Source organism: Parastagonospora nodorum (assembly GCF_000146915.1).
Source record: "Parastagonospora nodorum SN15 chromosome Unknown scaffold_16, whole genome shotgun sequence".
Taxonomy (NCBI): domain Eukaryota; kingdom Fungi; phylum Ascomycota; class Dothideomycetes; order Pleosporales; family Phaeosphaeriaceae; genus Parastagonospora; species Parastagonospora nodorum.
In genome coordinates, this window is record NW_001884564.1 from 652,713 (window position 1) to 675,295 (window position 22,583).

The 22,583-nt window shown below is 51.3% G+C and overlaps 8 protein-coding genes across 8 annotated transcripts; 5 read left to right on the forward strand and 3 right to left on the reverse strand.

The window, feature by feature from the left end:
• Positions 1 to 1,182: 1,182 nt before the first annotated feature.
• Positions 1,183 to 2,736, reverse strand: SNOG_10255 (hypothetical protein; the record flags this gene model as incomplete). The annotated part of the gene is made up of 1 exon (XM_001800482.1): positions 1,183 to 2,736. One exon carries the CDS (start codon positions 2,734 to 2,736, stop codon positions 1,183 to 1,185), a length of 1,554 nt encoding a protein of 517 aa, XP_001800534.1.
• A 1,505-nt stretch (positions 2,737 to 4,241) lies between these two features.
• Positions 4,242 to 4,631, forward strand: SNOG_10256 (hypothetical protein; the record flags this gene model as incomplete). Its single annotated transcript, XM_001800483.1, has 2 exons — positions 4,242 to 4,376; positions 4,416 to 4,631. The coding sequence occupies 2 exons, from the start codon at positions 4,242 to 4,244 to the stop codon at positions 4,629 to 4,631; spliced, it is 351 nt and encodes a 116-aa protein (XP_001800535.1).
• Positions 4,632 to 5,076: 445 nt separating this feature from the next.
• On the forward strand, positions 5,077 to 5,515 carry SNOG_10257 (hypothetical protein; the record flags this gene model as incomplete). The annotated part of the gene is made up of 3 exons (XM_001800484.1): positions 5,077 to 5,162; positions 5,245 to 5,262; positions 5,467 to 5,515. The coding sequence occupies 3 exons, from the start codon at positions 5,077 to 5,079 to the stop codon at positions 5,513 to 5,515; spliced, it is 153 nt and encodes a 50-aa protein (XP_001800536.1).
• Positions 5,516 to 5,527: 12 nt separating this feature from the next.
• SNOG_10258 (hypothetical protein) lies at positions 5,528 to 8,923 on the forward strand (the record flags this gene model as incomplete). Its single annotated transcript, XM_001800485.1, has 6 exons — positions 5,528 to 5,653; positions 5,714 to 6,055; positions 6,125 to 6,467; positions 6,516 to 6,907; positions 7,094 to 7,333; positions 7,382 to 8,923. 6 exons carry the CDS (start codon positions 5,528 to 5,530, stop codon positions 8,921 to 8,923), a joined length of 2,985 nt encoding a protein of 994 aa, XP_001800537.1.
• A 563-nt stretch (positions 8,924 to 9,486) lies between these two features.
• Positions 9,487 to 9,855, reverse strand: SNOG_10259 (hypothetical protein; the record flags this gene model as incomplete). The annotated part of the gene is made up of 2 exons (XM_001800486.1): positions 9,487 to 9,629; positions 9,651 to 9,855. The coding sequence occupies 2 exons, from the start codon at positions 9,853 to 9,855 to the stop codon at positions 9,487 to 9,489; spliced, it is 348 nt and encodes a 115-aa protein (XP_001800538.1).
• Positions 9,856 to 11,155: 1,300 nt separating this feature from the next.
• Positions 11,156 to 14,499, reverse strand: SNOG_10260 (hypothetical protein; the record flags this gene model as incomplete). Its single annotated transcript, XM_001800487.1, has 3 exons — positions 11,156 to 11,624; positions 11,698 to 14,167; positions 14,217 to 14,499. 3 exons carry the CDS (start codon positions 14,497 to 14,499, stop codon positions 11,156 to 11,158), a joined length of 3,222 nt encoding a protein of 1,073 aa, XP_001800539.1.
• Positions 14,500 to 14,818: 319 nt separating this feature from the next.
• Positions 14,819 to 15,974, forward strand: SNOG_10261 (hypothetical protein; the record flags this gene model as incomplete). The annotated part of the gene is made up of 2 exons (XM_001800488.1): positions 14,819 to 14,898; positions 14,984 to 15,974. The coding sequence occupies 2 exons, from the start codon at positions 14,819 to 14,821 to the stop codon at positions 15,972 to 15,974; spliced, it is 1,071 nt and encodes a 356-aa protein (XP_001800540.1).
• Positions 15,975 to 17,591: 1,617 nt separating this feature from the next.
• Positions 17,592 to 20,742, forward strand: SNOG_10262 (hypothetical protein; the record flags this gene model as incomplete). The annotated part of the gene is made up of 1 exon (XM_001800489.1): positions 17,592 to 20,742. One exon carries the CDS (start codon positions 17,592 to 17,594, stop codon positions 20,550 to 20,552), a length of 2,961 nt encoding a protein of 986 aa, XP_001800541.1. The 3' UTR covers positions 20,553 to 20,742.
• Between the last annotated feature and the right edge of the window lie 1,841 nt (positions 20,743 to 22,583).

Genomic DNA, 22,583 nt, shown 5'->3' on the forward strand with positions numbered 1-22,583 from the left:
GTCCCTCACATTTAAGGCAATATGCCTGCACTCTATCGACGCCCCGTTCCTTCATGACTTATCTGGGTGCATATTAAGGTACCCCAACATGCGTGTTTCCTACCTGTCGGTACGCAATCGCTCCCGTCAGCTGCACATCGTTGCAGTGCAAAGTGGGATTATTGCCCAGGGTGAATTGGCCAACAAGGCCTTCCATGGTCTCGGCACCAGTCGTTTACATACTTACCGATGTCCTCACATCACATATCGCCCGACTCGTGACGTGATGCCCACCTTGTCATGGTGCCTCCCAATTCCAGCCGCACGTATGTAAGGCCCATTGGCACGGCGCTATTGCTTGATTTGGTGCCTGTTTCCTATAACCAAGCGAACACGGGCGTCGCGCTGCTTATAGGCGCTCGCGGTGGCTGGAACAGAATAAGACTCACCCATATCATAGAGTAAGTGGCGCAAATAAACGAAGCAAAACACTTCGACATGTTTCCCTGTCAGGCACCACCCAGGCAGCGCTACGGTAGGAAGCCAGGCTGACTTGATGCTGGACATGCCGTCCTAGTGTTAACATTGTGATGGAGCAGTAATTTCTCCGTGACAGTGCACAGCGCCTTTGTGAATGTGTATTTCTGCGTACAACAACTGTATTGTGTTTGCCAATGGAAAAACCTGTTCGCGTGCAGTGCAGCATAAAGTGTTGCGCGGCAGGGTTCGATCCACGAACATGATCGACATGCTGTACAACTGATTCGGAGGCTAGAAAACGATTGCTCGACCAGCGGCTTCCACAATATAGCTGCATACGTTGTGCATTATCGAAAATGGGCTTTGGGATCGCGACTGGTTCTACGACTTCGGAGGCTTAGCGACCAGCACAGCATCAGGCTGTACGCGATACCGCAGACATGTGTTACTATTGCACCTGCATTCTTAACACACACACTGTCCGCAGCATCGTTCGCAGCATAAATCTTGGAATAGTAATACATTAGAAACTTAGTGAGCGTACTAGTGGGTATCAAAACATCGGCCTTGTGATACAACCCTGGAAACACCTTAGAAAAAGGCACGCAAGGAAAGAGAATTCCTTAGCCAAGGAAACACCCGAAAATAATGTACTTGAGAAGTGAACAGTCTGTGCCGAAGCAAAATGGAAGAGCCATATTGCCTTCCGCTGCGGTGCTCGCATCAAGATCGCTTTGGCGCGTCATCGCTCTTAGCCCAGTTCTCTAGCTCTTCTGGTGTGGGTTGGGACACCACCGTATTATCGCTTGCCACGGTCGAATCGCTCAGGCCTCTTGTGTGAGAGGGGCGGCGCTCAGCAGAACGTTCTGCAACACCGCCAGTCTCATCGAGCCGCGTGTTTTCTACCGGGCTAACGACCATTTCGGCTCTTGGAGGCACATCATTGTCGCCGGTATGTTCCACGAATCTGCTCGAATGTTTCCGCTGGACTTTCCCCGAGTCCTGTTCTTTTCCAGCAAGCACTTCGTCGATGTTGGTGGATAGCGAATTATCACTAGGGCCTCGACTATGCTTGGGACGGCTCGTTGCGGTCATACCTTCGTCTCCTGCCAGTTCTGCGACTGTTGCATTGGGCGTCCCGGTGATAGAGGAGTCGCGTGTTGCACCGCGTCTCCGTGGTTTGGGACCAGTGAAGTAATCCGGTTCGTTCGTGCCATCTAGTGGTGGGCTGTAAAGCTCGGCAGGAGGACTGTCAGGAGGCAACTCGGGTATCGACTTATGATCACCGCCATAAAAACCAGCAACCTTGAATTGTGGCGGGCTCTGAGCCTCGGAGCCTGTGAGTTCTGACACACGGCGGTGCTTCATTTCGCCACTAGCACCGATCGTGTCGATGCCGGTAGGTTTCCCTTCCTGATCGTTGGAAGTAACCTTCGAATTGCGACGTTTCTTGAAGTAGAGAAATGCAGCACCTCCCAGAATGAGAAACGCAGCGACGATGCCAATGACAATACCAGCTATAGCTCCTGCCGCAAGTCCATCGCCCCCAGAGTCTGACGCTCGCTGTGGCGGGACGTAAGATGTGTTGTAGATTGCGACGAGGTTTTCGCGAGGCAGAGGATTAGAAAAGACGGTTGGTGCGACAGTAAAATTGCCTCGTTCGTAGTCGACAATGATGTATGCCTCTTGCAGGAAAGTACGTCCAAGTATGTAACGACCGTTGTCGGATTTCCTGATTGGAAAATAGTCCGTCGTGTTTGCGTAGATAGGATCGCTGGCTTGAAGATGGAACGCATCGTACGGAAATACGATTGTGGATGTACTGGCGGAATTTTTCGCCTGCGCGCTGACTACAAAGGTAACAGTAGCATTTTGTTGTTTGTTGCGTTCGTGGGCTGCACTGTCGATGGTATATAACCCAGTGGTACTGTCGAAACCGAGGTCGAAGCTCTTCACAAACCTGTCGCAGATTTCGTCGGGAAGCACCAGATATGGCAGAGTAGAATCGATAGCGGCTAGGAAGCCGTCTCCTGTGGTGCTCGTGAACGATTCAGGGCGTGGTTCTACATTTTGCTGCGGTGTGTAGATGATGGAATTCACACCAACCAGCAGTGTGTTGTTCTGCTTGTTGGGCATAGGAATGGACACACCCTTGGTCATTACTAGCCGCGATTGGTCGTATCCGCCAAAAACCATGTTTCCAGTAGCTCCATTACCACCATTTCGATAAGAGGCTCCGGCAGTGAAGCCGTACGATGAGCTTGGGACTTTGTCCATGGCAGCAGCCAAGCCACTGAGGAACGTTTTCCTCGTGGCTCCGACGGGACTAATCGCGCCGACGGCTAGACCAATGGATCCCAAAAAGAAGTCCTTGAAAACATAGGTGGCCACATATTGCCCTTGGATAGTGAGGCTCTGTTTCGAGGCTGTTCCGAGTCCAACAGTGGTCGTGCCCCAACTCGCATTGGTAGTCTCATTCCATTTCGGCGATAAAAGGGATTCCGACCATCCATACGTGTCCTTAAGCGGAAGAGTGTATAGTCCTACTGTGCTATACGGTGATGATGACGAGGTGTCAAGACCACGCGATCCTACGTCGAGTATACCACGACGCTTTGCACAATCATCCGTGGAACACCAATCAGTTCTTGACGGAATCAAGGTGATGGGTGAGGACGTAGAGATCAGGACCTTGAAATTTTGCCCTTTGCCCTCCCCATCTCCAGCGATATTGACAGTGAAGGTAGACCATTTCCCATCATCTCCATCGTAGGTACCACTGGGACCGAGAACTACTGGTTTCGGTGGCACTGGTATAGTCCTCGAATCTGCTCTTCTACGCACAGTCATTCTTGTGTCAGATAAGTGATCTTCCTGCGTTGCGCTGCGCCCAAGAAGTTACGCTCCGTTCGCGAAAATGAAAGTGCCCTAAGAACGATGATGGGCTCGGTGACGAGGTTAAAATTACGTTGGTATGTCTAGGGTAGACGATTTATCAGCGGGCTTTGCTAAAAGCTTGGTGGCGACGTGGAAAGAACAAGTCAGAGAGAATGCCAGCCGTGAAAAGGCACGAGAACAAATGGGACTGCCTCGAACGACAAACGCCACAGCCTCAAGGGTAATAAGCGTAAGCTGATAGATTGCCGTCACAGAGCCGCGATCGCGAAGGGTCAAGCGCGTGAGCTCTCGGTAAGGAGAGCGCACTACACTCCATTACCCATGTTCAATACCAAGAGCGGATAAAGAAAAGAAACACCAGGCGTACAAGATGGCCTGAGCTCTACTGCTTTGTCGATGAAAGTCCGTGCCGTAAGCGGGGTATCAGTCTGGCAAAGGGCACCCCGGGCAGCGCACCCCATGCGGACATCATAGTAGGCCAAAGGATAGTGTTTGACCGGTGAAGGGCTGCGGTATTGTTGGCAGTGAATCCATTCCCCATTGGAGGATTTGCGCCTCCGAGAGAAATGTCAGAACATTGCATGCGGTGTCTGGATGCGAGCCGCCCGCTTGTTGAGCGATGGGCTGCAGGAAGGTTGCAGGAAGGTTGCAGCATGTCCCAGTGGCTACGGAAGGAAATCGAGTGATTCACCGCTGTGCCCGCGGATGGCTTTTCGGCCTTACTGAAAGTGGTGGAGGGCCTCATTCCGATCTTACTCAGCCAGAGTCGATGAGCGAGGTGTCGTGGTGTCGTTGTTCCTCTCCGGCAAACCTGGCCCCGTGCCACGATCCTGAACGTGTCATGGCGCAAAGGCTCTCACGGTCTTTGTAGGTCGCGATTCGAAATGCTTCGACGTGGCGAGGGACAAAGGGCATGGCCAGGGAGTGAGATGGTTTGTGTGGGCAGGGGTGTAAAGAACGCCAGCGATCACAAAGGCCAATGGCGCCCGAAGGGTGCCCCACTTGCGCACGGATCCACAGTAAGCTCGTTCTCACGTGGGCTACCCTAGATTACACAGGACCTGCGCGTTCCTACACACAACGACGACCTCATCGTGCTTTGTGTGACCACACCCATTTACGGACGCTTCCGTGGACGGCACTCGCGTCTGCACTACGATGAGCCGACAACTGTAGCTGGTTTCCCTAGAGTGCTCACACAATGTGCCCATGGCATGTTGAACCGCATCATTGCCATGTCTTTCTGGCCCCCAAGTTCTATGGCGGCTTCTTGAGAGACTCGTAGAGACATTCGGATCTCACCCTGCCACCACGGGCTGCAGCCACTTGCCCATATGTAGCATGTGTACTAGCCAGATGCGGCTCTCACGTTGTCCATGTCAGCAGTCGCGGTAGATGGGCTTCGTGAACGGTGCCTAGACTCATGTGCTAGGATAGCGACATGGTGTTACGCCTGCCGACTGTGCCTGCCTAGACGAGCCGAATGCTACGCCGTATCTCGCACACATCCCGGGCAAATCAATGTCTATCCACGCTTCTCGCGCCACCCGAGCGCAGTCGTCGTAATTCGCGTTCACAACATCTTTCTGCCGGCCATGCTCCTGGCGTCCAATGCAGTCTAGGACCGTCGCGCTATCTTGCGTAGCCGCTGCGACCATGACGGAATACCGAGCAGACAGAGAGGCCAAGTCGGCTGGTGTAAACTCCACCCTGGCCACCATGTCTACCGTCCTTGGTAAACAGGATCGACGGAAAAGCTTGGATCGAGCCCAGCCCCGCCAGCTCAATACATGCTGCCGTCATCTGTGAGTCGCTCGCTGGCATAGTCGCTGCTTTATATCCGCAAGGCACCCTCTGCATTTCCTTCAAGCAAACGTCAGCCTTCAGTACGTCGTTCCTCCAAAGGTATGTGGCAGTCTAATGAGACCCCCTCGTGATGTTTTGGTCTGTTGCGCATTGCCAATTGCCCGTGGTACTTTCGTTGTGCAACACTACGCCTGGCTTTCTTTACCCTAACCGAACCTAAGCAGAGGTCCAGGTACCTGCATATGGAAGTCAATGGACATCAGCAGCCTCAAATCACGTGCAATACTGACTTGACATACACAGCTTCTCGCCGTGTGCCACTCCTCAGGCCGGCACGCAGTCACTCGCTTGAGTCGCTTCCACCATGCGTAGCTTCTGGCCTTTACTGGCTATTGCAACATTGGCAATCGCTCAAGGGAATGACACTGTACCAGTTCAGGACATCAACGCGAAGTTGAGACCAAAGACGACGTCGCAAACATCCACTTGGGTAAGTTGATGTATTAAGCATGTATAAGTGAGACACTGACTTCTAACTTCGGGTCTGTAGGGAAAATCTACCGACGATACTTATGGTACCCCGTCCTCTGTCGACGATGGCTATGGTACCCCGTCATCTGCCGGCTATGGTTATGGTAGCACACCATCTGTCAGCTATGGCTATGATACAACATCATCTATCAGCTATGGCTATGATACAACATCATCTGTCAGCTGGGGTTATGGTACATCATCATCTAGCAGCGATGATTATGGTTCATCATCATGCACGAAAGAAGTGATCAGCTTCACGACAACTTGCACCGTTACATCTAGTTTCACTACGACTTGTACCGTGACTAGCGTGTCGACTTCAACCTCTACCTGCACGGAATATATCACGATCACTCAGGTATGTTCTTCGAATGGTTATGGTTTTCAGACATGCCTGTTGTAGAAACATGGAGCTAATATTGAGCAGTCCGATATTGTAACCATTACCGAACCAGGGAAGAACATGACTGTGCCCGGGCCAACAACGACGACGACTGTAGAAGCTACAATTTCATCGCCACCCCAGACAATAACAGTAAACAACACGATCACGGAGCGCACAACTTCTACTTGCACAGTCACCGTAATATCTCTAGTTCCTACTACTGCCATCAGCTTTGTTCCTACGACCGCGATCAGCCTAGTACCAACCACAAAGATCGAAACCAGTCTGGTGCCGACCACAGAAATTGTAACGAGCGTCTCTACCTCGACAACAACAAGTGTGATTACCTCGACCACAACCTTTACAGAATACATTACGATCTCGCGTGAGTAGGATGCGCACATTGTCTCCTCGCAAAACTGACCCTGCAAAGTTCCCGGCACGACCAGCATCTCCACCACGACATTTATCTCAACGATCTTGGAGACAACGACTTACACGACCCTTGTGCCTGTCACTCAGACTGTAATAGGCCCTACTCAGACGATTGAGAAAACGCTGCCAGGCTCAACGGTCACCTTGGAGCGAACGGCGACAGCGACGCTAGAACGTACTTCGGTTGAGACTCTGGAGAAGACGGCTACATTAGAACGAACCACTACGTTAGAGAAGACGGCTACACTAGATCGGACTTTGACACGTGATATTACGGAGACCTTGGAAAGGACGCTTACATTTGCCACTACCGAAGTCTTGACCTACAACCAGACAATCACAGAGATATCGGTATCTATCAGTACGCAATTATCGACTATTACTATCCCGGTACGTATTTCTTGCATTTGCAGAGTTCAAATGTGGAGGATTCAAGGACTTTCCTTTGTTGCCTTCCGGAAATGTGTGCAAATCGAGGATTCGCCTTTGACACTTTCCGAAAACATGCCAGATTCTCCCACGACCCGATGCGGCTTCTTTGTGCATTAATGAAGAGTCTTTGCTAATGTCCACTAGGCCTCGACGGTTGTCACTACAACTACTGCGCCGGGCCCCACGCAAGTCGTCACGACACAGCTCCCACCTCAGACTGTGGTGCAAACTATTACTTCTACATCGACGCTCCCTGCGGTGACTGTCACGACTGTTAGCACGCAACCAGGAAGCACTATTGTAAATACCATAACGCTTCCGCCTGTAACGGTCACTAGCGTGAGCATATCTCCACCAGTCACCAGTGTGATTACTTTGACGATCGTAAGTCATTACAGACTCACAATACGAGGATCATGCTAACCTTATCAGACCACACAACTACCAGCCAGTACAGTCTTGTCCACCATCACTATTCCAGCCGTAACGCAAACCATCACATCTCAATTGCCTGCGTCTACAGTACTTTCGACCATCACTCTTCCCGGCTTCACTTCAACATTTACAACGCAGTTGCCCGCAAGTACAGCAACGAGCTTGATCCTATCCACTGTCACGTTGCCAGGTCAAATTGTAGTCACCACGCTTCCAGGATCGACTTCTGTGATCACGTCCCAGCTGCCAGCTTCCACGTTTGTATCGACTATCTTAATCACTCAATCACTGACCGTCACTCAAATCGTCCCAATAATGACGACTGTATATGAGACAGATTATTATCCGGCGTCGAGTTCGATTGAGCCCTTCTATCCGCCACCAAGCTCATCTGCTGTTCCGTCCGTCTCTTGCGACAGCGGATGCCAGATTGACGTAACAGCGACAAGACTGGCATACCCTGGCACTGTTGTCGTCTCAACTGTGCTTGTCCCGACAGTCACGCTAGAGATTACCACTGACGCCTCTGGAAACGTCCGCAGTACCGGCCTCTACACTCGGCCGCTACCAACGACAACGAGCTCTGCTATTACTTGGGAGTTTTCGGGAGTGCCGCTAACTTATCCTACCGTCTATGCAGCCTACGCGACATTCAACCGTGTATCTATATTTGCTGCCGACAATGTATGCCAAACTTCGGTACTCTCACTGGCGTTGCCAACTCCAACGGACTGGCCGCCACTGATCATCGTGGAGTCTCTGATACCGACGCCTACTTTGGTGGCCCCAAGAGTAGTCAGCTACTTGAACACGCTCCCCACGGTAACGGCTCAACTTGGCGGACCAATTGGTGCTAACGCTTGCGATCCCATCGTCGGACCGCCCAACGAGGAAGCAACTACTACGCTGGGTATGACGACCTCCGTTAGCAGCGTAGCAGATCTTGGTCGTACCGCAACAAGCTTTGTAGCGCAACTCGATTCCCTGCCGTCCGAGCCTGCTGCGCCATTGCCGCCATTGCCGCCATCGGCAACACTACAGCCACCTGCATCGAGCGCTGCACCCTCTCGGCCGCCACCACCACCACCTAGTGAGACCCCCCTTCCTCCACCTCCCAGTGCATCTCCACAGCCTAGCAGTGAAATTCCGCTACAATCTAGTGCCGTTGTCCCCTCATCCGTGGCGCCACCTCCTCCGCCATCCCCCAGTAGTGCGCTCCCAGAAAGCAGTCGTGCTGACTCCGCTTCTCAAGTTCCATCGGCTCCTGCTTCCTCTCTGGCCCCTCCGGAGTCTTCTGCAGCTCCGGTGCCCCCGCCATCTGAAGTGCCATCGTCTATTGTGCCATCTTCTGCCGCGCCACCGCCTCCAGTCACCCCTAGCCGCTCTACCACTTCTTCGAGGACAAGCTTGGATGGAACCGCGTCTGGACCAGCAGCAAGCTCCAGCTTCTCGTTCTTTACTGGTGCCGCTGCACTGCCCACGGGCAATGTTGTGGGCTGGTTGGTCGGAGCTGCTGGTGTTGGCTTAGGCCTTATCTAGTGTATCTGCATTTTCTTTGTTTTCGAAAGCTCAATGCAATAATGTATGTTAGTGGCCCAAGGTCTTGGCGCAATGCGTCAGATGTAATGGAATGAATACGACTAAACATTTGTTTGACGAAATACGTTGCAGTGATAATCGGACCTCAAGTTCCCAGCATTTCCTCCATGTTCCTCGTCGCTTTGGTGCTCGATCAGATTTTGATATGCGCAACTGCTACACTCTCCAGCCTTGTGCAAACAATCAATAACGAGACAAGACAGGCATACTCAACGCAAACCCACGACTATCCACAGAATGTAGATTAAGCAAGGTTGCCCTGCACACGCATCCGCGCCTGCCACGTCCAGAAGCACATGCCGTCCCAGCCCACCGTCACCGAGCCCGCTCCGTGCCGCGCCCCACTTAGGTTCCGCGCAACCTACCACGCAACTCTAATCCAACCCTCTACCCCTCTTTCCCACCTACCTCGTGCTCGCTCCATCTTACCCAAGCCGGCGAATCCTCACGAGCCTCATCGACGTCAAAGCAAGCTCTTTTCGCTACCAAGCTGCAGGGCGTGTTCAGCTGAAATATCGAGCGCCACACGGGCTGCGGATGCGACCGCGGAAATGCTGCGGGCCGTGGTGGCTACACGCATTAGGGTGGAATTGCGATGCGTAGCGCCATTGGTGAGGCGCTTGCATGAGGTGTGCGTGGTGAAGGACTAATGCGTGTATGTGCACACCTTGGGCGTGCATGATGTAGCGAAAGAGGGGTAGAAGACCTTCAAGGAGTGATAGGGCCGACAGGAAGGGATTTATCGAATCCAAGAGCGGTTGTTTACTGGCTGCATGTGGTGCGGCTGGAGGACGATTTGCCGCTTGAGTGTATGTCGAGACTTCGGAAGTGGCCATTCTAGCCAGGGTCAACTCAGCTTTGGGCCTTGACATGTTTGATCCTGGTAATGGCGATCCGCGATGCCTTTCGCTACACTGACGAAGAAGGCTGGCGCTACCATGCTCTCTGCGTCTCAACATATTCCGAAAGTCCTTGGCCCGGAGAGCAGCTCAGCTGAACGGTGCGAGGACTGACACGTCTAATCTCTGCCGCTCGAAGCGCGGACATGCTACTACATGCATTGATTTTGGGAGTTATCCGTTTAGCTAGCGGGATGTGAGGCTGCACATCATCGATTAACTTCTCTTACCTGACCTTCCTTCACCCATCTCAAAAATGAACCTAGCGCTAGTGCCTCTCTCACTCAGGCCAAATATTTCCCATCAGCACAGCCTAGCCAGCTTCTTGTCTAGTAGCTACACATACTCGGAGTTCGCCCTCACCTCTTACCGCTTCACCACTAACCCACATTGTGTGTCTCCCGCACCCGCACCCTTCCCACCCACAACCAAAAAAAGAGCGCAAACAAAACGCAAAAAGACAAAAAATTCCGGACACCATGTGTTTCGAACTGTGGGTCGTTTCGAACCGAAACACAGTTTGGAACACAAGGAATCGTGAACTCCAAGAGCCTAGTACCTAAGCATCAACTTCCGACCGGAGCCAGTTGTCCCACCATGATCGGTATTTCAGCGCATTGCAGTCCGGCGCCCGCCAGTTAGGCCAGTTACCCGGAAGCTGATGGAGGGATGGCGGATTAGGCGTTATATGACGTGCGGTGTGGCCCTGAGGTGAGAGTATAAAAGAGCGGGAGAAATGCTTGGGGTGAAGCGAGACTCGCCGCCGTACTGATATCAAGGCTTAGTATCTATAGAGGCAGTTGCGCGACGTATCCTACGTTCCGTCCCCTGGCGTAACATAGGAAGAAAGCGTCGCTTGTGAATGGGGCGAGCTGGTCGTTTGATAGCTTGCGAGATGGCAAGGCAAAAGAGAGTAGAAGGTCGAAGAGAAGTGGGATGCTTGGTAAAGCAGATCTTCCCCAGGTATACCAGCGCCTGAATATTATGCTATGTAAATGCGATCCCGACCTAGCCTTGTGCTTTTTATTCCCAAATGCCATGCTGAAAAGCGCCGATATATGCTTATACCCAACCATGTCTTTCATGAAAACCATATTCAAACCCTCACAATACCGACCCAACATCCCAATCCCACTATTCTAACTCAACAGCTCCTTGATATCCTCGATCCGCTGCACCCTCTTCTCCTCATCCGACATCATCCCCAACGAACTCGCACTACCATCTGTTAGCTTTCACTCTCTCACAACCACACCATCCACCAAACAGAGACTTACATAAACTTCTTCCTGTCCTGAATCCTCAACATCTTCTCCTCAATGCTGCCCTCCACCACAAACCTAATCACCCTGACATCCCTCTCCTGCCCCATGCGATGCACGCGGTCAATCGCCTGCGCCTCGACGGCAAAACTCCACCATGGGTCCATCATGAACACATTCTGCGCGCAGGTGAGGTTGAGCCCGACACCGCCGGCGCGCAGGGACAGCAGCAAAACGTACGGCTTGGGGCTGGATGTGAATTCGGTGAGGATGTGGGCGCGCGCCTTTTGTGAGAGCGAGCCGTCGAAGCGCAGGAAGGGGATGTGGTCGCGGGCTAGGGCGGGCTCAATTAGGTCGAGGAAGGAGGTGAACTGCGAGAAGACGACGGATTTGGCGGTTTTATCGTCTTTTCTGATGTGCTTGAGGTGTGTGAGTAATGCTTGAGTCTTCGCGGAGCCGGAGAGGCCGATGCGGCGGAGACTGATGCGTGGGGGATTGCGTGGCGGAGTCTTCGGGTTTGAAGGCGTGGGTTTCGGGCTCGATGTGCTCGTGCCGGACGACTTCGAAGACGTCACGGGCGTTGATAGGTTCGCGGCAGTTGAAGCAGCGGGGGACTTCGTTCTTGTCGCGCTGGTGGTTGATGTAGTTTAGCAGGCATTCTTTGCATGCGGAATGCCAGCAACCTGTGACTGCTTGGTCGATCATGGGCTCTTCTGAGCATATTGGACACTCGGATTCGGCTTCGTCTTGGATCTGCTTGAGCACGTGAGCGCCAAACTTATTGACATCTTGGTCACCTTCAGCAGTGAATCGCTCGATAAGGCTTCCAAGATCCATGTCGTCGGCAAGACCGTTTGCGAGATCTGATGCTAACGATGCATCCTCCTCATCTGCGACAATGTTGGCTTTGCGGGTGAGGATGGGATGGCAACATGATTGGCGAAGTCGCAGGATCTGTGCAAAGATAGTTGTGTATGACTTCAGCAGTGTTCCAGCTTCAGCATTGGCGGCAAAAACACTCTTCGCACGCGTATAAATGTGGTCGTAGACGTCTCGCTCATCCTGTGACAGAACGATCCGTTCAACATCGATCGTGCGTGGCGGCAGCGGCACGAGCATTTCTCCATCCGGTGTCTTCATGTCCTTTGTTCGACGCAGAACGAGCGGCTCGAGTACTGTTTGAACGACATCTAGCGCGCGGATGAAGTCACCAGATTCGAATGGCACTGTGATGAAGGTCTTCCAGAATGAGAAGTTGCTCCAAGGCTCGACCTTAAGGAAGCGCACCAAGCTGAAAAGGTCCTCGAGACGATTGACAATGGGCGTGCCGGTCAGCACCCAGCGATGCTTAGCGTAGAGCTCATAACACGCCTTCGCGGTTTTGGACTGTCTGTTCTTGATGTAGTGCGCCTCATCGAGAATGATCCGAAAGTAGTCGAGCGAGAATATGCCACCATGCGAGCCACGATTGCCATCCTGGGACGCTACCTGATTGAACTCAGACAAAACGGTGCCGTAACTCGTGATGATTACGTTTGGTGCATTAGCCGCATTAGAGGCGCAGCACAGCTTCTGGAGGTTAACGGCCTTCTCTGAGCCATAGTAGACCATGACCTTGAGCGTGCCGTCTTTCGAAGCCTTCTCTGCTTCGCTTTGCCATTGAGCCAGCAAAGACATTGGCGCAACGACGAGTGTGGTGTATGGAGCAAGCTCCACATTAGCACTGCTCTTCTGTAGCCTTGGCAGAGCTTTCATCAGTGCCGACGTCTCGTTTTGAGGAACTTCAGTCCGATGAGTGTGGATCAAGCTGAGCATTTCGATGGTCTTTCCGAGACCCATCTCGTCTGCCAACACACCACCGAGACAGTTCTGCTCTTGTCTGGGGAACTCTAGAGACAGCTCGCCTGAGTAAGGGTTGACGTAGAACATAGTTTGGTCCTCGATAGCGGGTAGTTGTTTGTTGTCGGCATCTTGTGTTGGCCATTGATACTCTTCCCATAACGGATGCATGGAATCTTCTTTGCCATCGAGCGATTCATCCTTCTCTTTGCTAACCATCCAGAAAAGCGCTTGTTTCTGGTACTTCCGCAAATCCATCCTGAAGGTGTCTGCTGGCTCGAGCGTAGGGGTATTGAAGTCGAAAGATTGCGCCTTCTTGTACAAGGAGTCGAGCTGGTCTTGTTCCAGCTCCTCGCCCTCCTCCGCTTCTTCCGAAGGTGGTGACGAGGTAGGGTCAACCTGTGTTCCGTTTTCGGTCTTTGGTTTCTTCTCCTTCTTTTCCGCGCCCTCAGCTGCTCGCAACAATCCTTGGCGCTTGTGCTTTTCTGTCGTCTCGTTCTCGCGCGTAGGATGAAGATTGATCTGCTCAAACAATTGGACCATTCCGATCTGCCGCATACGAAGGTCGCGTTCATCCGAAGTCTCCTTTTCTTCGAAGAGACTGACCTCGCGGTTGTCTTCGGGCTTTGTGAACTTCCGTTTGTCGAACGCGCTGCGGAGTAGGTATGCGCGTAGTTGCAGATAGACGGTGTCGCCGGTCCGTATTCGATCCGGTGTGTATACAACAGTGCCTTCAAACGTGCACACCTTTTGGTCCATCAACGGCGCAATCCACGCGGCCGAGTCGTTCTCTAGCCTTCCAACCTCTTCGCCCTTCTCGTTGGTGAACCGGACGAGTACATCCTGGTTCTTGAGGTTGACGACCTTTTTGGCCTTGTTCAGCTTGGGCTGCTTCTTCACGCGCTCGATGCCAATCTTCTCGTCGTGCCGGAGCATGCCAGAGCCGCTCTTTGTTGCCCACCCAATCGCACCGAAAGATCCGATGTATCTTTTCGCGGGCATGTCCCGTAGTGTAGTCGGGGTCGAGGCACCGGAGCCTGGCGTAGATGCGATTGACGCTTCTGATTCTGTGCGCTTGAGTGTGTTCAGAATGGAGGGTTGTGCTTGCGGGCGAGGCTGGAAAATGGAGGCGGTTACTTGCACGGGCGCAGAGTTCCATGATCCGTCGAGATATAAATTGATTGCTATGCATAATCAGCGCATGTCCTTTCTCCTCATGCTCGTTGCGCCTACCTCTCTCTACATTGTTGCCACTGACATCCTTCAACTTCTGCAAAGTTGGCATAGACAGCTCTCCTACTACAGCCTGAAGCATGCCAACATCAAAGCCACCCATGTCTCCTGTATCGTCCTGTCCATTGGCTCCAGACTGTGGGGGTACATTGTCCTCCACGGCTGGTGGCGGGGTCTGAGGGCGCGGAGATGGCTGCTTGGTACGAACTTGGATTGGCGAAGAATCTTCAGTAAAGAAACGGCGCTTCTTGTGCGGTCTCTCATCGGGATGTGGCGACTCCATGGTGTTGTGGCGGGTGTGTTGGCGGTGCAGCAAATGCGTGGCTACATTTTAGTACAAAGTAGGCGACGCGTCGAACGCCAGAACGCGCTTTCACGTTGATAGCGTCATGCACCAGCCAGTCGCACTCGAGCTAAAGTGGCGTACTCAGCCCTACCATGTCAATCTTCACATAAGTCAAGAACTACCCTTCTTTGCGCATTTGTGTATAATTGCTTTGATCTGAACTTGCGATGGCTGACTGCTTTGTGCAATAAACCTGTCGTCCCGAAAATTTCAATGCGCCTCTCCACATCCTTCACAGCTTCAAGTCGGCGACTGCATGTCTGTTCCGGACTTCAACGGCGGCAATTCCACGCTTCGCGATGCCTCAGGAACGCAGCGCAACCCTCGGAAGCTGAAGTAGACAGGGCGAGGGCATACTGCGCAAATCTTGTCAGGTATTGGAATCACCACCAAGGATTGCGCAAAGCTAACACAGACCCAGAACATATGATGCGCCTTCACATGTGCTCCAAACCTTCATACCGCAATCGTCTCGCGATGCATACCTCGCTATCCGCGCCTTCAACGTCGACGTCGCCCGTGTGGCAGACACGACAAGCACACCCACCATTGGCATGATGCGCATGCAGTTCTGGCGGGACACAGTCACCAAAGCCCTAGCAGGCACACCCCCCAAAGAGCCCGTGGCAATTCTCCTTGCTCGAGCAGCCGAAGACCTCGACTCGCGCTCCAGCGGAAAGTCACGCTTCAGCAAGAGCTGGCTCCACCGCATCATCCGCACCCGCGAAGAGCATCTCACCAACCCGCCCTACCCAACCCTCGGCGCCCTCGAAACCTACGCAGAAAACACTTACTCTACCATGCTGTACCTCACGCTCTCCGCCCTGCCCCAAGCTTCCCTCACGACCGACCATATCGCCTCCCACATCGGCAAGGCAATGGGCATCGCCGCCGTCCTGCGCGGCATCCCCCTTGTCGCCTTTCCACCACCACAACCACTCGGCACAAGCAACTCCATGACCGGCCAATCCGGTCCAACTCAAGGCGCCGTCCTGCTCCCCCTCGACGTCATGGCCGAGTCCAACCTCCGCGAAGAAGACGTCTTCCGCCAGGGCTCCTCCGCGCCCGGCCTGCGCGACGCCGTCTTCACCGTCGCCACGCGCGCAAACGACCACCTGATCACCGCGCGCGAGATGCTCGCCAAGCTACGGTCCGACGGCACGCTGGGCCATGATTTTGAGCACCAGCACGAGGAGGAACATCAGTATGCGCCGCAGGTGGATGCGAGCAAAGAGGGAAAACTGGCTGAGGTGGAGCAGGCGTTTGGCGTGTTCATGCCGAGTGTGGCGACGCAGAGTTGGTTGGACAGGCTGCAGAAGGCGGATTTTGATGTTTTTGATGAAGGGCTGAGGAAGGTCGATTGGAAGCTGCCGGTGAAGGCGTATTGGGCGTACAGTAGGCGGAAGATATAAGGAACCGGAAATGAAAGATATACAAAGAAGATGTGCAATTGGGGACTGTGTGCGTCTTGAGGTTGGAGATGTTGGTGATGATCATCACCATCACTACCAGCTTTTGCAAGTATGTGACCGTCCACAACCTCTCAAAGGAAAAACATTCCAACGAGTTCCGCTCATTTTTGGTACAGACGCTGAAGCCTCTGTCCTTGGACATCAACCATCCAACACCACTGGGAAGTTTATACACCCCCTGGTTTCTCCACGTGACCAGCGCCCCAGCCAAAACTGCCTCATAGAGGCCATAGAGGTCTTTTTGGTACGACAAATTCTACGATCTTTCTTCGAGCACACCAGAGAACATAGCCTGCTATCGGTGATGTTTTGAAAAACGACATGTTTCTTGATCGGAGAAGCTTTTGGAGAAAAACATATACGCACGATGCGGATGGATTTTGGGAAGAGAACGGGTACAGGTGTTTCGCAACAGACATGAGTTTTGTTGTACTAGATTTTAGGGAATACATACGCGGTAAGACTTTCGGTTTTGGCAGGGAACATACTCTGCAATCTCTGTTTTTTGGGATAAAAACGCTTACATGATCTTTGTAGATGGGAACATCGGAACAAGTCACATGGAATGCGGCTTTGTCTGCTTTGGACAGAGAACGCAGTTCGAATTTACGGTCGTTTTAGAAAAAGACACATGTTTGTCTTGTGGAAGAGGGTTTTAGAAACAGTCGCATGGAACGCGGCTTTGTCTGTCTTGGACAGAGAGGACTGGACATGATACCCTCCACGTCGGTTTTTAGTGGGATACACTTTTGTGCATGAAGATGAGGAGACTGTGAGACCGTGGAGGTGGAGGGTCTATCCCACGCCATACGCATGTGCTTGGCTTGAACGAGCTGCTCGTCAATGAAGTCCATCCGCCTCCCCAAGTTCTCAACCTCAGTAATAAGTGCGATATTTTGAAGTCTCAAGTGCGGTAGAAAACATGAAGTGCTATGTTATCTTTCTTTCGGACAGCGGCACATAGGGGAGCAACCTCATCCTCTGTAACGCACGATTCGTATGCTTATATAAGCTAGGCTGTTTGTTTAACAATGTTGCGTACTATTTTTTTTTCCTAGCTATCTCATCTTGTTGTTTGCTGTTTTATCGCTACATAAGCCCTTAGATTATCAGGGTTCGGTCACCGTATTGCAAATGTACCTGGAATTGGTATTTCAGAAAAGAGGGGTACAACATCATGCGTCTCGGCTAACACCGCGGGCGCTTCAATAGTGGGCGCTTACTCTCGACTTCAGCTGTAACTTAGTAGCTCATCACGCGCACGGGCACTCTACAATTTGAGCCCCCGCTACAACACCGGCCCTCCCGTTCAGCGCTCTTGTGCACAGATCATCACAACCATTGAGCATACCACTGTATGCTGTATGCTTCACAAGCTCTCCAGACATAACTTTCTTCTCTTAGTCGTCTCGCGCCTTCGCACATATGCATCTATTGGAGATTCACGACGACAACACACTCAGCCTTGCCCGGTTCTCGGGCAATCGAATTCCCCCATATGCCATTCTCTCGCATACATGGGGGATGGAGAACGAAGAAGTAACATTTCAAGACATCATGTGCGGCTCGGGCTCAACCAAAGCTGGCTATGCAAAGATATTGTTCTGCAGAGATCAAGCGAAGCAAGATAATTTAGAATATTTCTGGGTGGACTCCTGTTGCATTGACAGGTCCAGCAGCCAGGAGCTTTCAGAAGCTATCAACTCCATGTTCAACTGGTACAAGAGTGCGGAAAGATGTTACGTGTTCCTATCGGATGTATCAAATAGCGCTGGCGCGGAAGACGACACTCATGCTAGGAGGTGGAAGTCATTCTTCAAAACTAGTAGATGGTTTACTCGAGGTTGGACACTCCAAGAGCTGATCGCGCCTCGTTCAGTGGAGTTCTTCTCTAAAGAGGGCATACGTCTCGGCGACAAACAATCCCTCGCGCAGACTATCCATGAGATCACGAAGATTGCAATAGACGCGCTTTGGGGGCGAGACCTGTCACAATTCAGCAATATCGAGCGCTTCTCGTGGGCGGAAGGACGGGAGACCACTCGGGAGGAGGATGCAGCTTACTGTTTGCTAGGCATATTCGATGTCCAGATGCCCTTATTATACAGCGAAGGGAAGGTGAAAGCAATGAAACGGCTAATTGGGAAGACCAAAAAGTCTTCGACTCGCAGCACTTCACCTATCTTTCCCGGTGAGAGGCAAAAACTTCTCGAGAAGAGGCAGGAACTACTGGCCTCTTTGCGCTTCGACCAGATCTACGCACGACAAACAACAATCCAAGATGCTCATTCTACCACATGTCAGTGGCTTTTAAGCAAGCCAGAGTACAAGAAGTGGCTGGACCCAACTAAGTCGGGTGAGCACCATGGCTTTTTCTGGATCAAAGGACATCCCGGGACCGGCAAGTCCACGCTGATGAAGTTTGCAGTCGAACATGTCGGAAATAGCTTAACAGACAAAATCACAATCTCCTTCTTCTTCAATGCGCGAGGAGCGCAACTGGAAAAGTCCACTACAGGGGCATATCGATCGATACTCCTGCAACTACTCGAGAGACTTCCTAGGCTGCAGAACGTGTTCGATTCGATTCCGCACTCAACTGTCCTGACGAAGTATCCATGGGACCTCGTAACCCTCCAAAGATTGTTAAGAGAATGCATACGACGACTTGATGGGACCTCGGTAATTTGTTTCATCGATGCCCTGGACGAATGTGAAGAACAGCAAGTTCGCGACATGATATCATTCTTTGAATCAGTTGGAGAGATTGCATCAAAAGCCTCACTCGGCCATAACTTCCATATATGCTTCTCAAGCAGACATTATCCACATATTACGATCAAGAAGAGCTTGGAGCTAATCCTCAGTGTGCAAGCAGAACACAATCTGGACATCTCAAACTATATAGAATGCGAGTTGAAGATTGGCAGCGGCAGGATTGCTCAGCAGATCCAAAGCATTCTTCAAGAGAAAGCATCAGGAATATTCATGTGGGTTGTGCTCGTTGTGAGGATCCTGAACAAAGAGCACGATTCCGGCCGGCCGTACGCACTGAAGCGGAGACTGCGTGAGATACCAGCCAGCTTGCATGATTTGTTTCGCGACATCATCATGCGCGACTCTAATGACAGGAAAGAACTCGCTCTCTGCGTCCAATGGATTCTTTTTGCAGCACGCCCATTACGTCCTGAGGAGCTTTTCTTCGCAGTGCTTTCTGAACTGGAACCTGAGATTTTGTCAACGCTGGATCCGGCGGATTATGCCTTGAACGTCACCCAGAAGTTCATAACAAACGCATCAAAAGGTCTTGCTGAGGTCACGACATCTAACTTCAAAGTGGTCCAATTCATCCACGAGTCAGTCAAGGATTTCCTTTTGAAAGAAGGTCTTGAAAATATTTGGCCCGAACTTGGTAGCAATATACAGGGCCAAAGTCATGAGCGGCTGAAGCAATGCTGTCTTGGCTACATGGGCATTGAGGACATCACTCATGGATTGCTTCCCAAATGCGATATGTTGTCCAACTTGAGCCTGGTACCAGGTCTCCGCAACGAAGTTACTGATGGGTTTCCATTCCTTGAGTATGCTGCTGGTCATTTCTTGTATCACGCAGATGCGGCGGAACTTTTCGGCGTCTCTCAGAAAAGTTTCATCCGGAATCGACAAATAACTTCGTGGATCAGGCTTCACGACATTTACCCCTCCAATTTTGCAATCGGACACACACCAGAAGTAACATTGCTTTATTTACTAGCGGAGCACAACCTTTCGAACCTCATAAAGCTCCTCGCGATCGATCTCGCCTCGGAGTGTCTGGATGTGGGTAAAGAACGCTACGGACCGCCGCTGTTCGCGGCTGTGGTGACATCGAGTAACGATGTTGTCGATCTTTTCCTGGAAAGCCTCGCAGTCAGTCAACATTGTAGTATCACCCCGCATAACACTGAACGGGGATACCATAAAGAGGAATGGGCGCTGCAGGCTATGGGTCATGATTTCCAATTTCCTCATCCAAAGACCGTACTTTGTTATTTGTCCGAGCTTGGAGATAGTGCAATGCTAAGTCTACTCCTGGAACGAACAAATTTGGAGCCTGACGAAAAAGACCAAGGCGGGCAAACGCCTTTATTGTGGGCGGTCGAGAAAGGGCACGAGGAAATAGTCAAGCTGTTGCTCTCAACGAAGAAAGTCGATGTCGACTGGCCAGATGCGAACGGGCAGACCCCTCTATCGTGGGCGGCCGAAAAAGGGCATGAAGAGATAGCCAGACTCTTGCTCAAGACGAGTGCGGTTCGTATCAACTCGAACGACCAGTTTGGCTGGACGCCACTGTCATGGGCGGCACGCAATGGGCATGAAGGTGTGGTGAAGCTGCTGCTCGAGACGCACAAATGCTGTCATGACCTAAAGCTCAAAGACGAACATACTCCGTTGTGGTGGGCTGAAAGAAACGGACAACACAACGTGGCAAAGCTTCTGAAATCGCATTCTCATGGGCCCTGTGTGATTTCGATTTGATAGCATTTCCCGGACCTCAGAAAGCAGCCCAAAAAGCAACGGAAAGATCAGAGTGGCCTCGGTAATTTGTTCTATTCATCGAAGAAAACAAAGAAACGGTCTTTTCTTACCTCCTAACTCACTGATAATAACAACAAAACTCAAACTATATAAACAACCTTATCGCTATATATTACACCCCTTCTCCACCTTCATGACTGATGAAGCTTTACATAAAAGTATGGATCCACAGTGTACCATTTCTCCTTTGATTCGATGGGAGCTATCTCGCAAGACTTTGCCCACTCGTGAGTCATACTAGAGTGAAGCTTGCAAGATTGTGCATCGTCGTGTCTCCGAGCACCTTGTTTGTGAGCTCTCTTTTATGGTCCAACTCTACATTGATCCTCGGGCCAAGAAATTCTGCTAGTCCTTTTTACCAGCGACTTCCAGAGCAATGCCCGCGACGTTGTGGGTTACCGAGGGATACTGGATGTTGTGAAACAATACAGTATGGCCGACCATTTCCAGATAGCCAAGTGGACCTCGTACGATTTTGGTATCGCAGTCGTGTTCCCTGGATAAATAGCGTCACGGCTCTAATTAGAGGCTTACAAGCTGGATCTTGTACGAAGACTTCGATTTTAAAATTGCCTTGGGCCTTCTTGAGTACTTGCGCGAAGTGGACTAGGGTGCGGAATTTGAAGTAGGATGTCTCAGGAACCTTGGGGCGGAGCCGAAGAAGCAAATTCTTTCATAGGTTTCCAAGGCTAATGCCCACAACTTTAGTGACCGTGTTCATAAATTTCCCGCGAAGACCGAGAAACTCGGAGAACTCTTCGACAGGGCCTGTATCATCAGTCTCATGTTTTGCTTGAGTGTTAAGAAAATTCGCGATGTCTTCCGCAGCTGCACTGTTTTTTCACTTTTTTTCCAGTTTTTATAGATCAGACTCGAATTTCTGAACATGAGCAGGCTCCTTAGGCACAGCGGGGCCTACGTCCTGCTCCGCAAAATTGGCAGTGCCAATACAAGCAATACTTCGAATCTATGGACCCCTCGAGTAAGAATATTCTTGAAAGATACTGTGTCCGAAGGGTAGGCTTCTCTGAAATACAGGTTTGAAGACAATGCTGTATTAGGTGCCACTAGGAACTGATGACAGCTTATGTTCACGCTTTATACCACCGGATTCCAAGATATTGTAACCTTTCCCGTCATTTTTTTCATCTACAAGATCCAGGAATTGAGACAATATGTGTTCAAGCTGCTGTTTCTTCCGCTCCGCATGACCTTTCCGCAGGAGATAGCCAGTGCAAAAAAGCTCCTTGCACGTTGATCGTTTGTTTAGCTTCCATTGGATTGGGATTGGCGGTTCTCTTTCGAAGTTGGAGGTATTGCATAGGAGCAGAACTAAATCACGAAGTGCTGGCTTTATCAACATAGCCTAGTCATCAGGAGTTCTGATGCATAGTCATTGATGAGAGGTTGACTGGTTCTTAGTAGATTCAGTAAGCAGTCAGAACTTGTGACCAGCTTTGACCATTAGTCTCATGTGGACATACAAAAATTGCTCGTGGATAAATCCCGAGTTTGTAAGTAGTCCACGCTGTGTTTGTTACGAGAAAGATGGGTTCAGAAAATTGCAATAATGGATCCCGAAGAGCATAGAAAACTTTCTGTAAAATTGGCCCACTTGGCACCGTCAAGCAAACTTACACGCGCAGGCAAGCGCGCCAGTGGATTTGATACAGAGTCATCTTGCAGTGACGTTGTGGGGTTGTTATCTTTCTGACTCGTATGCATGTACTAGACCGAGCTCAAAAGCTCCGCGACATTGTGTGCAAGCACTATTATGCTGTCGCTTTGGAGCCGCACAGGCTTGAATCACTCACATTTCTGGATTGAAGCAGACCCAAGCACCCAAGGATATATGGAGCCCTTAGTCTACCTTGATGTAGGACTTGCTCTGCATTATTTTCGCAGAATTTCCAATGGCGTGCGCCAACTATCGTGACTTTGCTGCGTTGGTGTTGAAGACTCCCACTCCGC